General features: G+C 34.5%; 1 protein-coding gene across 1 annotated transcript; it reads right to left on the reverse strand.

Moving 5' to 3' along the window:
* Positions 1-8,472: 8,472 nt before the first annotated feature.
* On the reverse strand, positions 8,473-10,391 carry LOC146935301 (uncharacterized). The gene is made up of 2 exons (XM_085749028.1): positions 9,608-10,391; positions 8,473-9,362 (listed from the first exon to the last, which is right to left on the reverse strand). The coding sequence occupies exons 1-2, from the start codon at positions 10,389-10,391 to the stop codon at positions 8,473-8,475; spliced, it is 1,674 nt and encodes a 557-aa protein (XP_085605154.1).
* Between the last annotated feature and the right edge of the window lie 5,696 nt (positions 10,392-16,087).

Genomic DNA, 16,087 nt, shown 5'->3' on the forward strand with positions numbered 1-16,087 from the left:
CACTGCAAAAACAAATAAACTTTCTCATTTAAATTTTTTTCCTCAAATCACCTTTTGACATCACTAACTCGGTCGTTGAAGTGTCTTTGCTTTAATCAACAATCATCGTTGGTGAAGAATAATCAACAATCACCATCAACAACCTCAATTGCATTGTAGCGCCAGCTTCCGCTGTCCAAAATAAGTTTGTATATTATTTTATTTTTCTATTCAAAACTAATATTAAATTTCTTCTATTTCTCCTCTATTTCTTTCTACTTACTATGGGCTGAAACAACATCCACACATGTTAAGAAGCATCAAACATACATAAAACTAAGAACTTATTATGTAAAGATGTGAATTTGCTTCCCAAACGTCAACCAAAACTTACTTTCATCGTTTATTTAATTTTGATGATTGTTTCATCTTCTAAGAAGACAATATCTTTTTAAAAAAATAAAAATGATGTGCAAATAGTTAAATCGATTATATTTAAAAAAAAAAAAGTAAACTAGTGGTAAAAGCTATGTCCAAATTCTTTCAAAAAAAAAAAATTATGTCCAAATAAATATGTATAAACATCATTCGCCCGAGGGTTTAAATTTTACCAAAATAAAATATGAGTGCTTGTTTATTTTTATAGATTTCATATTAATAAATGACGACTACAACAACAATTGTGATTTAGATATTTCTTTTTGTTGAAAAAACTAAACTATTCAATTAAAATTGACATTAAAGAGAATCAAATATGATATTTTAAAATGAACACGATCCCAAGCTAACACCACCAAGTTAACCCAAGTAGGTTATGGTGATTTAGAGATTAATCAAGAAGAAACTACTATTAAAAAAACTTCAATGCATAAAATATGCTTGATATAGTTTTGTATTTTCTTTTAAAAAAGTGTTTATATTTTTAAAATAAACCTAAAATCTATTTAATTGGTCGAAAAAGTATATATTGTGTTATAGCTATATTTCACTGTGTAAATAATTCCATTTAAGCATTTAAATATTTCACTATGTAAATAATTGTGAATATATTAAAGAAAGTAACATAATAAAGTAAGACAAGTTCAACAATTCAGTTGTACAAAAAACTAAACCGTTTAGTTTTTTTTTTATTTTTTCATAAAAAAAAAAGAAAGAAAAATTTCATAGCACTAACTAACTAATTTTTAGTTCATGGAATCACTTAAAATGAGTTTTTGCAAAATTTGACAAAACTAGGTATAATGTAACATATTACATAATACATCAAAATTATGCAAAAATTACAAATAAATTTCCTAAAAATTTTGTACCAGAAAAAAAAAAGTTTCCTAATTTTTTTTAACTAATATCTTAAATATTATTTAAGTAAACAAGTAAGTTTTCAATTTTTTTTTTACAATTTTTAGACTCAAGACATAGAAAACTGAACCTTAAAAACTTCCACAAAGGAACACCTTATTTTTGCAAATGATCTTCTTAAGATGTTATATAAATGATTGAATTTTAACAAAAAGTTATATGTAATTTTAAATATGAACTTGTGTGTCCTCGTGAGTTTGACTCAGTTGGGAGGGACAGTGCATAAAAGAAAAGATACAAGGTTTGGGGTTCGAACCCCGGCCAAAAAAAAAAAAATATATGAACTTGTCTCAATTGAGTGAGATTTGAGATTTGAATTTGATTCATTATGAGAATAACTCATTCTGCTAGATCTAACATCCAGCCTTAAGCTTTTTCTTTTTATGTAATTTTAATTTATTTTATGGAAGTTAAGATGAAAAAATCATTTATGGTAACAATAACTTGTAAAGTGTTTATGGCGATGGGTCCTGTTATACCCTAATTTTGGACCTAAAAATACTAACTCAATTCTTCTTTTCTTGCATTTCAAGTCATTTGAACTGTCTCTGATCAATTACATCTTTCTCTGCATTTTATTTCAATATTACTTGCAAAATTCATGAAAAAGGGTATTTTAGTCATTTCCTGTGTTAAAATTTCTTTCAATCTTTGAAAAATTGTTTGAGTCTTTTCAATTGGTTTGAATAAGTCTTGCTTCAATCTCATGTCAAAACCCATTTTAAAAATTGCATTTGAAGTCATTTTAAGTCAGTTTAGCCCTAGGGGCATTTTAGTCTTTTCAAGTGTTAAAACCATGTTTAGCCCCTAAAATTTGTCTCTGAGTCTTTTAAATTGCTTGTATAAACTCTTGCTTCAATTCTTTGTTAAAAATCCATTTAAAATTTGCATCTGAGTCATTTTTAGTCGTTTTAGTCCCCAGGGGCATTTCGGTCATTTCACACAAAATTTCGGCAGAGAGAGGTTACTTTAAAGTACCTCATTTAAGCCATTGGTTCGTTTTAGTCCGTTTTGTCAATTTTAATCGTTTCACTTTACGTTTGTTCCAATTTACCAATTTTATTCCAATTTTATTATTATTTTCATTTTTAGTCCCTAAACTTTTTTTAATTGCACTTTGGTTCTCTCTTCCTTTTATTTTTTTTTCTCTTTCTTTTTCAATTTACATTTTAGTCCTTTAAAGTCAAACTCTTGTTTTAGTCTTTTTTTGGGTCAATTGCAGGATGGTCCTTAACTTCCAAAAATTGCAGATTCGTCCCAAAGTCTTAAAAATTGCAGGAAGGTCCTCAAGTCCAAAATTGGTCCAAGTTCGAATCAAACAGGTCCAGTACAGGTGTCAACATTCCATTGGTTATTAAACACACATGTCACCTATATAAAGGCCACATCACTGATTGCACAAGCCCAGAATCAATAATCACACGCCAACTCATCAAATCACAAAAACAGAATCAAAATTTTCTCTCTCTTGGCAGTTAGATCAAAAATCAGAAATCATCAAGAACAATGAAGAACTCAACGAAACCCTAGTTTTTCCAGAATCAGAATCAAGTCAAAATTGAAGTAATTTCTTCGTAGTTCTCAGAGATTCGAAGATGAATCTTCATCATTGAACTACGACCTCTGCAATTCCAGCACCAATCCATCTGGTACGATCACAGAGGGTTTGAGATTGGGTGAGAAGAAGAGAGGATCGAAGCAAAGTCACATCAGTGAGGGAGAAGACGAAGAACACCGATTTATTTTCGGTTTCGAAGCTTACCAGAAGAACCAAAAGCTTGTAAGGATCTATCTCGTTCGAATCTCCAAATCAAACTCAGGTAAACACGCAAATCCTTCTCGTTTTAACTTTAAATCATCATCGAAGGTTCGTAGTAAAAGATAAACGGTGGATCGAAGTGAAGATCCTGAAAAGCTTTCGAAAAATTTCAAAGTCGAAACCCTAATTTCAAAAATCATGAAGATTCACTGTTTATTTTTCGAATCAGAGCTTAGATTCATAATCAGCATAGAAAATAGATTAGATTAGGGTTTAGTTTCAAAAAGATTGGAAAAAGTTTGAAAACCCTAGAAACCGAAGGTTCAAAATCCGATCTACGTTGTTTCAGCCACAATTTCTTAAAAATAACCTTGGATCTGTAAACTGGAGGGGAAGACGAACATTTCTGGGTGTTCAATTTAAAAAGTTAGCATCAGTTCGTCGGAGAAGATGAAGATTCCGATGAATCTTCATCTTCCACCGCCGTCCTCCGCCGTCCTCTCCAGTTTCAGGCAAGGTTAAGGTTTAGAGAGAGAAGAGAGAAGAACGAGTGAAGAGAGAGATTGAGAAGTGAGAAATGAATTAGACCGGTCACTAGGCATTTATATAAGCCATTGGACCGGTCTGGTTCATTTGGTTCGCTTCCTTTCGTCTCTTGGCCGTTGGATCTAGGGTTGATCCATCTGGATCAATCCAACGGCCCCTGAATCCCCTGAGAACCCAGGACCCATGCAGGTTTGGGTTGGGCTTAGTTCCTTCGTTCGTTTTGGGTTTCTTGCTATATGCACCACTGGACCTTGCTTTTTACACCTCCCTCATGTCAAATTTTTGTGCAAAAATTCTAAATAAATTTCTATGAGTTCTTGATATTTTTTCTTGATGTTTTTATGATATTTTTGCATAAGAAAATTTGATAAAAACATGAGTATTAATTCTTGTTACTTGTTCACTTTTCTTGTTAATTCTTGAGGAACTTTGCTATGATTTTGATTATGATACATTGGTGCATGATATGGATACTAAATATGTGACTTTGTGGTAGATATGCCCCTGAATTGGCGTTTGTTTTACTGTCTTGTGAAATGGTTTGTGGATTTCTTGCTTTGCAAGTTATGTAATTACTTTAGTGTATGAATAAAGTGCTAAGTATGCCCAAGACCTATCATAATTCTTGACTTGAGTGTGTACTTCTAGTCCTCATATTATTTAGTGTGATAAGACCTTTAGAAAAATTGACATGATATGAGGATTATAGGTCATGCACTTGTCTTAACATTGTGATAAGTTTTAGGAATATCTTACCACTTTTAGGTTAGGAATTTCATTAACTTTTGCCAAGTTTTAGCATTTCCCTTGCTTATAACTTTCAATTCCTATTATTCCTTATGTCACTAACTATCTCTTTTCATGTTTCATTCATTCATGAGCATTTCATCCTCCGTCTCACATTCTCATCCTTTTATTTCTTACACTTTAAATTCCATGCAAAATTAGAATGTAAACTTAGGAATTTTGTAATATTTTTGCTTATGCCTTTTAATTTCTTGCAAGACCATAGAATGTATCTAGGCCAATGATGTAATAAGGACAATGGACTCTAATAATGTACACCGACACAAGCACCGACACATGCACACACCTCACTTTAGATGTATGGATAGAATATGCATGTTTAGATGTATGTTTAGGATTGCATGTTTAGATGAATGCTTAGGATTCATACTTAGAAAAATCAACTTTCCAAAAAACTTAAACAAACATCACTCAAATAATTTTCCAAAGAAACCTTGGGATCAAAATCCCATTGAATTTTCCCTTTATTTTCTTAAATAAAAACCTTAATGAACTTTAATCAAACTTTGACTTCCTTTCTCAAAATAACTAATCAAACCCCACCTTTTTACAATCTCATGCCCTTGAGGCCTCTCTCTTATTCTTCAAACTCCAATTTTCAAACTTAAAATCAACCAACAAAAACAAAAACATTTTTGGAAGAGAACTACGGTGGATTTGATCCCTTAAACGGGTACGTAGGCAAGGAATCAAAATTCCTTCAATTCAAATAAAATAAAATTTCAAACATTCTTCTCCCTCCAATTCTTCATTTAGAAAACCTTTAGGCTTAATATCACTTTTCAAAATAGCATTTAAAAATAAAGCGCGCGCGTAGAAATTAAAGACGGTTCCTATAGGATACTATAGTCGTTATGGGTGCCTAACACCTTCCCGTAGCGAAAACAACTCCCGGACCTCGATTCTCAAGGGTTTTGCTTACTTTTTCCCTTCCCAAGAAAAAATAAGATATCACCGGTTAAAAAGGTTCAAACGTAATCAATGTTTGACACCCGAAAAACCAAGATAAAACAGGTCCCAAAGGAGACGTAGTGTCCCTCCAAGACAGCCACACCAGTCGAATTATTTTTTGTGATACCAGTTCAACCAAACCAACACACTTCTACCCTTTTGCATCATTCAATATTTACCCTTCTTTTTATTTTTTTAGAAGTAGTTACCCCTCTTTTTGTCAAAAATAGTTACCTTTTTTTACCTTACAAAAGATGCTACTAATAAGTGTTATTTACTTCCCTAAAAAAAAGTGTTATTTACTAATAAGAGATTTGGTAATTGAACCGTTCAACTATTTTGATTATTAAAGTTACAATGTTATAAACTATTGGTTGTTTCAGTGACAAAGTGTTATCTATATACCTTTCAATTCTTTACAAAGATTTATAGATTAATTAATACTCCCTCCGGTCCTTATTATAAGAAACAATTGACTTTTTTGGTTCATAGAATAATTAATGTATCTTGTTATAAATATAGACTAGATACATCACTTACACAATGAACCTAAAAAGTCAACTTTTTCTTATAATAAGGACCGGAGGGAGTAATATGCTTCATCACCAATGTTCGTAAGAGCATCACCATGAATATTCAATACCATCAATTGGGCGAGACAATAAGACACTATAATGTTTCCTAAAAAAAAAAAAAGACACTATACTTGTCAAAAAAAAAAAAAAGACACTATAGTGTTGGAGTTTTGAACAAAGAAAAAAAAAAGTATACGAATAAATCGTAAGGGCTTTGGATGCATGTGTAGTCATAGGATATTGAAATGTTTTTATCTTTTTTTATATGGAAAAAATAAGATAAATTATTTAAGATATTTTAGAATTAAGATAAATAGGTCTATCAAAAATAATAAATTTTTGACAAACAAAAATAATAAAATTTAATAACTGTCTTATAGTACATGTAAAAATCCATCCATAAAACTATAACTAAATAAAAAATAACAAATGAAGGATGGACTTGATGTTCTAAGCTTAGAGGTTGGTGACATATATCATATACCTAAATGCTTCTCATTCCACATACTCAATATAAATGTAACTCCAAATGACTTTATAATTTTTTGTAACTCCACTGTCGATAAAAGTTATTTTTGTAACTCCTTTGGCCATTCACATCTTAAACCATCTTAATTGAATTTATCTCTTTCACATTCCTCCAAAATAACCTATAAAATGAAAATGTTTACTCCATAATTTTTCATATTCACTCTCACTTTTATAACTGTCACTTATCCTGCATTCATTTCTTCTCATTCTACATATTTGATAGTTCTACTTAATCTTTGAGTGTTTCTATCATGGTGCTATTGATACTATCATCATATTCATTTGTACTAAAAGTTTTTTTATTCTTCATTTGTACTAAAGTGATTGTATATTTCTTATTTTTTCAGGTTGAAAGAAATAATTCTTCACTACAAACATGGTGCTATAATGTATATAAAAAGGTACTCATAGTTCCTCTTACCACAACATTATTCATTCAAAACTAATATTTAACTTAAGTTACAAAAACTTCTCGCAATACTAATTCTTCATTTTTTTTTAAACACCCCATAATATCAACAAGTAATTAAAACACACTCCTACCACATGTAATTCATTGTATGTATATATTTTATGTATGTGTTTTTCATAGGTGGAAGGGAAAAAGAGAAGATGTCGTATATAATTTTCTAAACAAACATCAAATGCACATTGATGAAGCCGTAGAAAACAAAACATATCTGTGGATTGGACAATTTGACAAAAAAGTAGGTAGTACATGGATTCTCTTCTTCTTCAAAGGGTGTTGTACAATTATTTGATATACACTCATGCCGTAATATTTTATATTTAGTTCTAGAAATTTCTCTACAAATATATCAACTACACTTATGTATAATGTATCATTCTTAGAAAGCTTCATACATTTTCTTACTCCTCTTTAGAAAATTTTACACTCTTTCTTACACCTCATTTTCTAAATTACTTAATGCACAACGGTTTAACTTAATTTAGCTCTCACAATTATAATTTCTAGAAAGTTGGAGAGTCAATACAGTCATCTCATTGCTAAATAGTGATTTTTTGTTCTAAAAAGAAAAGCGATCTTTTGATTTTTAAACAGTTAAATATTAAGTGTTATTTACACTTTGATATTATCTGAATTTATCTATGTACATATATATTTACTGATTCATTTCTTGGGGAGTTTACTAAGCTTCATATTCAAAACGTTTGTTAATATTCATTATTTTTTTTTAAAAAAAGTTAATATTTATTATTAAATTACAAGTGAATTAAAATCAATAGTTTTTTTAACTATTATTTAACATTTATGTTTTTGACTTTTTTTAAAAAAAAAAACTATCTTGATGTCTTTTTTGAAGATGCTTGACTATATTTGTTTTACTTAAATTTGTTAATACTTACGTGCATTAGATTTTTAAAAAAAATATTATAGACTCCACCTCTAATATACATAATTGATTTCAATCAAAGGATTACTTCATTTGCTTAATTATTATTACTTTTTTTTTAAGAAGTCAAAGTAAAATATATTAATAAAACCAACAATTCAATTGTAACCGGCATAAGATAGACACGAAGAGATTTCTAAAATTATTCACATATAAGATACTAAAAAACAAATTTTTTTTTTTCTAAGCAGGGAGAAAGACAGACATCAGGAGGCCACACCGACATCCCAACTAGGTTGGCACCCCGGGAAGCCTCCGTCCTATGCCCGTCAAACTCTAAAATTTTATTAAAAAAAGGGGGAAAAATATACAAGGAGAGGGGGACTAGGCCAAAACCCTCAAAGAAAAACAAAAGAAAACATAAAAGAACGACGACTAAAATCTATAATTGGGCAAGCCAATTCTGTCTCGAAAGAAATCCATATGCAACTCGGCTGAAAGCCTGTCTAACCAAACAAACTTTGAACTCAGACATTTCAATATGCATGGGCAGTAGCACTTTTTCTCCAATTATTATCATCACAGATGTTGAACCTATGATGCATAAAATTCATTTGCGGTTTGGAGAAGGTCCCCTAGAACGGGTGCTATAAGGCGGCTTCCCATCAAGAAGTTCTTTACGCATTATTTGTTGTTGCTTCTTTGTCAAAGCCATTACTGTAGGATCCTCAGCCGCTTTTTTATCATATTCCTTGATACGATGCCAAAGGTCCAGATCTTGTTGAAGTCTTGGAGGGACTCGTTGGACAGTAACATCACCATGGGGGGCGCTCCCTATCAAATTAACATCAGTTTCTACCGTTGCTGAAGAGGTAGCCATTGCGGAGCCGGCAGTGTCTGTAGGAACCGTGACTGGATGTTCTGAGGTCTGATCTGCAATTTGAAGTTGTTGCTTGACATGTTGCTTTTGTTTCTTTGATAAAACCGGAATAAATTGGCTGGCTGCATTTTCTTTATCATAGGCACGGATACGCCGCCATAAATCCAAGCTATCCTGAATTTTGGGATTAATTTGATCTTCCTCCATAGTAACCGATTTTCTTTCACCATCCTGAAGCGAATTAGTGGATGCATTAAATGCCTGGGGATCTTCTTGGTCTAGTCTCTCCATCTCAGCTATCAATTCTGTCTCGACTGGGATTGAACGGACAAGAGTAAATTGAGAGTTTGCTTGCACGCCATCTTGGGCTACCTCTTGATGCGCCGGTAAATCCTCCCTAGTGGAAGTGGTGGAAGCCGATTCATCGGAAAAAATTTGCACATCATCTTGCGCGGAGGATGAAAGTGTTGTCGTCACCTCCGTGATTTGGGGAACTAACTCCTCCTCCCGATTTACGGGAATAGACTGCTCCACATCATCAAAATGCACGCCATCATGCGCTACTAGTGGATCCACTTCAAATACCGTACTCGTCGGGAGAGTACCTGGAACAATGTCGTCTGTAACATTTTGTAATTCAAAAGAAAAAGATGTGGTTTGAGTGTCATGTTGCTTCGGACCCTTAGGGTCTTGTGCCGGAGCTGAAGTGTTTGGAACCGTGTTTGTAATAGCGGGGGGGGGGGGGGGGGGGGTGCTTCAAAGGCCCTAGAGGAGCCGGTTCTCGAGGGGTTGTCTTTCGAAGGTTTCCAAACAAGTTTTGTTGTCAGTATCTGTTCTTTTCCCTTATCGCTTCTTCCCTTCTCACCCGTAGCTTTAGGAATAGACTCATCCTTTCTAGGGTACAACCAACGGCACTTGGAAACGTCATGGCCAATGCTTTTACAGTGCTTACAAAAATCAGGCAGTCCCTCGTACTCTATTGCCAAAGGAAATGCGAAGCCTTCACGTTCTACCATTACCTCATAAAAAATATCTTTTGAGAGATCCATGTCAACCAGGATGCGGGCATAATGGCCATAAAGTCTGTTTCTAGGAACATTATCAATGAGTAACGGAGTTCCCACAGCCCCTGCGATTTCATATAAGGTCCTCTCCATCCAGTACTCATGTGGCAACTCCCATAACCGAATCCAAATCTGAGTGTGGGTTTGTCGTTGCGTGTGCATGTTGAAGTCTTTTGTCCATTCAAAAAATCTCAGTAAGCCTGGCTTCAAACTAATAGTACCGGCTGCCCAAACTGTTCGCATGTCCTCTTGTGAATTAAAGTAAAATTCATAAAACCCCCGTCCAAGGGACGTCAAATGCCATGGCCCCAGCACTTTCCAGAGCTTCTGTAATTTGGCAGCAAGATCTTTGGAGGAGTAAGGCTTGTCTCCTTTGTTCAGAACCAACCGACCTCGAAGATTGGTTTTGCAAGCATCCAGTCCACGAACATATACATCATCCGTAATTTTGACCGACAGCATATCACCACGAAAGTAAGGCACCGGGAGAGGGTCAGACAGTACCGTATTACCACGAAGGGCCTGAGCAAAAGAGGGCTTGGGTGCAGCAGATGTCATCTGAACCGTAGGAACGACGGTGGACATAACCGGTGGGGGAGCGACCACCGTTGAAAGCTGTCATGATTCCTTGACACCAAAGTTGAGGGCTGGAGGCGCTAGCTCTGCCTGCCAGTCAAACATGGCAGAGGCGGGCAAAGCCACACCGGAGGTATGGCAAATCAAACCGTGGCAACAATCAAAAGCTTAAAGACAAAATTCTGCGATTGCAAGGTGGGGGAAGCTTTCACGTAACAAAGAAATTGAATTAGCATGTACTAATCAATTACATGAATATGGCAATAAGAATGATGGCAATATTAGTTGATTGGAATTCAGAAGCAATCACGTGACCTGTGTGCTTGATTAACGTGAATGAATGGAGAACAAAATCAATCCGCCGCTCCGGCTACGATAACCCTAGCGGTGCCATCTTCAAAATCAAGAAAGTCAGATACTAAAAAACAATAGAACAACAAAAAATATTCAAGATAAACTTGGTGACAAAACCAAGACAAGCAAATGGGTTTTGCCACCAAGAATGTAAACCAAAAGTTAAATATATAAGTTTCACATTCAAGTATTCATTTATGAAATTCCTACTTGATTCCAAATTATTACTTTTTGATGAAAACAAAATTCTAAAGACAATTCAACCACATTGAAAAATATACTAATCAGACCATTCAACCACACTTCTGTTTATTTATTGATTTATTTATTTTTGAATGGTCTTCTATTGATTTATTAATTTTTATATATAGAAGATTGTCATATTATTTATGTCAAGAGTAATTTTTATCTATCTCTTTATTCACTGGAAGAGGATTTTTTTTAATATTTTTAGGTTAAAGAATAATTCAACTAGCCTACCAAAATTATTATTTTCACTAAAAAAAATTATTAAAATTATTTCAATCGAACCCGTGCAACGCACGGGTTATATACCTAGTAATATGTAAAATTGTGTTGGGATTAATCTTCATTAGTTAATACTCTAATGTATTTTGATCGATTATATACTTCTTATATTTCAATTAGACATTCACATATTGCTTTCCGAACATCTCGATGTCCCATAGATAACGGAAGATCTATTTTATCTTCTAATTTCCAATGTGCCGCTCAATTTGTTGATTGAATAACATTGCATTTTGATAGTGTGGTGTGTTTGTAAATCTAGCTCGATGTCTCGCAACTAGCATCTACAAATGCATACATTCCATGCCCCTTAAATAAGATGTCTATATTTAGCACTCCCTAAATCAAATAATCAATTTCAGATTGTACGTCGAAAAAAGTATAAAGTGCGTGAATAGAAGTATCAGTATAACAAAATATGATTTATATATAATAGAGAATGTTAAACAGTGCCCTCAGGGCATTGATTAAGCAATTAAAACAAGTAAGTTTTTATAAAAAGTGGTGTAATTTTCAAGACAATTTTTTTATTTATAGTTTCCTTAATCATTGCACTGTTCAAGACCATAATCCTTTATAAAATGTACACGTCAGTATATATAGGATCGTTTTCCACAGGGAGTTGCGTTAAATCATAAGCGTTTTCACAATCTTTCACATTAAGGTATCCTTTATAAAATGTTTGTTTGTAACACTATATCCATAGATGACATAAAAGTAAAAACGAGAGGAGATCGAACTATTTCGCTTGCGGTATAAGATAACGAGCAAGCATAACAGCAGCAATCTCTCGATCGATTAACAGACTCTAGCTTTATAACCAATATTATTACAATCATTTCTACAACATCCTTCGTGTCCAAAGCGACATTGTTATTTCTAAGTTAGCGTTTAAACATTCGTGTCCAAATCCCTTAAACGATAACAAAGTCGATCAGATAACTTAATCGACCGTGTCCAGCCTAATTAAGTATCCGAAAGCATTAAAATCTTGATTAAAAGTAATTATCAAAGGTTTACAAACTTGTCAAGAGTGATATAACATAAGATAGATTGTTATTGTAGTTCTAGATTCAAGAGTTTGTGTCCAAATCATCTTGAATCTCTGTGAAAGCATTAAAAGCAAGAATCACAACAATATTGAATCATTAAGCTAGAACCTTATATATTAAAAGATCAAAAGATTACATAATAGCTTGTTTGTTACCTCAATACTACAAAGAAGATGATAGCTACACATAGACATGTATACTATGCAAAGGATGAAGGAAAGATGAAGATTCTATGTCAAGATCCTTCGTGTCCAAAGTGATCTTGAGTTGAATCTACTCCTAAACACCTTGCTTTGTGTTTCTCTCTTGGAAATAGCTCTGACCTCTCTCTTAGAATGTATGAAAATATCAATGGAATAGTGAATGACCTAAAAGAGAGGTAAAAATGCTATTTAAAGGGCCTGTGTGTGTTTTTGTACCTACGCTAATAGCGCAGATTACGCTAATGGCGTGGTATGTCGGCCTATAATCTGGCCAATGGGCTTGTGCCACGTTGGCCTTGCCCTGCTTCTACGCTCCAGCTACGCTAATGGCGTATCCCCCTGGAGCTTTTACGCTAATAGCGTAACACACGCTAATAGCGTGTTTCTTCATGACAGCTTCGCTCCAGGTGCGCTAATGGCGTAGCTCCCTGGAGCCTGTACGCTAATAGCTCAGTATACGCTAATAGCGTACTCTTCAAGAGTGCTCCAGATCCACGCCCCAGGTGCGCCATTGGCGTATCTCTCTGACCTTGGGCATTTCTTCATCACGCTAATAGCGTAGGACACGCTAATGGCGTAGGAACTTGAACTTTGACGCTTCTTGCTCCTTGCTTGTATTTTCCTGCACAAAAAGGGTAGAATAAGGCTCAAAAGCATATATGACATATTTGCATAATATTTGGAGTTTTCCATGAAGAATCTTGCAAAACAAGTCACTAAAATGCCTAAACTCCTATATGAAATATATCACTTTTAAACACTTATCAAACTCTCCCCAACTTGGCTTTTTGTTTGTCCTCAAACAAATCAATTGAAAAGGAAACTAACAAGGCTTTGGACAAGGTTCTTAACATGGTGTCAAACAATTCAAAACAAAAATTTAAACAAATGGTGATTCAAATATGATCGCGCTGGCAAGCATGAAGTCCTCCGCTACTCTAGGTGCAAACTAAGAATGCGAAATATGTCCTAAGCACAAACTATACATCATAAACTTCAAAACATAAACATAACTATCTATGAACCACACCTAACACACTTCTTTAAAAGTAAATGCAATACTATGATAACAATAAGTGAGGTAATGAACACACATCCAACAATCACGCTAACATCCTATTTAAGTTAGGTGTCCATCCAAATATCGTCTCAAAAAGCATAAAAGCATGGATCAAAAGGTCTTGCAAGGGTTATAACTTGGCCGGGCTACAAAAGAAATGTCATATGTGGGGCAATTGATCAGAAAGCCAATCAAAGAGGAACATTCTTTGTAATACAACTTGAAATCCAATATCTTCCCTACCAATAAATACAACCTTTGGTGATTAACAATCAAACTAATAACCTTGACAACTTATTCTATTTTTGATTTTGTACTTTATTTTTCTTTTTTTTTTCTTTTCTTTTCTTTTCTTTATCAAATGTACAACTTTTTCTTTGATTCTATGTTGTCAGGTTATTCTAACAATTTCACCACAAACTTGACATATAGTGCCTCCTTTTTCTCCCCAACTTGAATACCACAAAACTCTAATTGAATGTTCCCCTATTCTAAGGCAAGGGACAAAGTACAAAAAGGTTAAGGGTTCAACAAAGTAAAAATATCAAAGTCCTATAAGATTCAACCATGAACTGGATTTTTGAAAAATTTCAGGCAAATTCAACAAGCATTGTGCTTATGAATATTGACAGTTCATGTTTGAGGACTTGATTCATTTGGCTCAGATTGGGGTATCAGATACTCGCTCTTCTTACAGGTAGGCTTTATGTGGTCAAGTAGGTTACTCTCAATTCAAAAAGTGCCTTGATCCTTTCCATGCTTTCAAACAATTCAAAATAATTATCAGATTTAACATAACTAAAACAAGTTAGACGGTGATTATCGGTCTCCAGCATATATATACAACAGTTTGAAGTTACCTCACATTTAGGTTAAGTACTAAGTGGTTCATAAATATTTATGTTTATGACAAGAATTAAATGAGATACATTTTGTGCAAAGTAAAAGTTTCAAATTCTTAGTAAAAACCTAGAATAACGGAAAACTAATACCTTGGCTTTGCGCTTTCTCACAATTAATATCATTATCACTCACCTGCTTTTGCTCAAACATTGGCTCCATGGAGCACTTTAAAATTTATTGTTCATGAGCAATTTTCTTTTGAGAGACACAAGCAAGATTTAAACAAAAATTTCATCCAAAACATAAGTTAAAATCCACAAGATAAGTTATTAAACCAAATATAAAGTAACAAAGTATCAAATCAAGCACCAAAAACCACAGTGCTTGAAGAGTACAAAATACAACCAAATAACATAAGTTTCAACAAACAATAAAATAAAAACATAGAGTTCAAAAGCAAAAATAAAAACATCACTAAAAACTCATGATCACATCACTGATCATCATCAGCATCAACATCATCCATCTCCAGATCCTCCTCCACATCATCATCTTCACCTCCAGCATTTTCAGGCTCAGGTGTAGCCTCATCATCAACAGCATCTGCCACCCCCACATAAGGACCTGGCCTGCCCTCAGGCCAGTGAACATAGCTCTGGTACTGGTCAGGTGTCATGACCGGGTAATCAGCATTTCCCGGATACATGTGAGCATTGTAGAGGTCCTGGTGTATGCCCATGTTGCTCCTCCAAATTGTCTCATTCTGATCCATTAAGAAGCTGTTCTGGTCCCTCACGTACTGGTTATGCATCTGCTGCTCCAGCATGAAAGTCTGCAAACCTGAAAAATCAAAGGAACCAGCGCCCTCAGATGGGCCACCCTCATCATCAAAAAAGTGATTTTGGGCACATCTTTGCTCTCTCTTCTCCCAAGTACGAATAGAAGCGTCAGTAATGGTCCCCTCAATGTCTTCATCAAAGGGTCCAGTAATAGCCACTCCATGGGCCTTAAGCAAGGCCATGATGAGTCCCGGGTAGAACAATGCCACCTTCTTTGCACCTGTGGCAACCTTTAACGCCACAGCTTTGATTTCATTGGCTATGATGCGAGCAATATCAACTTTCACTTTCTTCATAATACACCAGATGAGAGGTAGTACAGCCTTTGGGGCATCGGATGTATGGGCTCTAGGTAAAGCATTATGGACAAGAAATTGGAACACTAAGCAGGCCTTAGCATTCATTTCTTTGGTGAGTGCATGCCTTATCTCTCCCCTATCATTCTTCACAAAAAACCTACCCTTGTTCATGATGTCCCTCTCAATTTGCTGATAAGTCCAATTTCCTTGAGCATTTCTCCTAGCATATGTGCACAATGCAGGGACAGTTGGGTCAGGTGAGGGCTCAAGGTCTAAGGGATTGCCAAGGAATTCATTAATTGAATCCCTATCAAATGGGATTTGCTTCCCTCGGACATAAGAAGTCCAGGAGAAAGCATCAGCAAGGGTGGTGGGTGAGGCATCAGGAACTGCATTGCAATAGAACTCCTTGACTAGGTCAGTGTTAATTTCAGATGCGGGAACAAGGAGTTTGTGCCATTTGCGATCAGTGAACATGTGGAGGAGATCTGAGTGTTCACCATCTGGGTGAATGTCAAAAGTTTTCT

The sequence above is a fragment of the Medicago sativa genome, chromosome 3, assembly GCF_051527215.1.
Source record: "Medicago sativa cultivar Bolivia chromosome 3, Bolivia_mono, whole genome shotgun sequence".
NCBI classification, from domain to species: domain Eukaryota; kingdom Viridiplantae; phylum Streptophyta; class Magnoliopsida; order Fabales; family Fabaceae; genus Medicago; species Medicago sativa.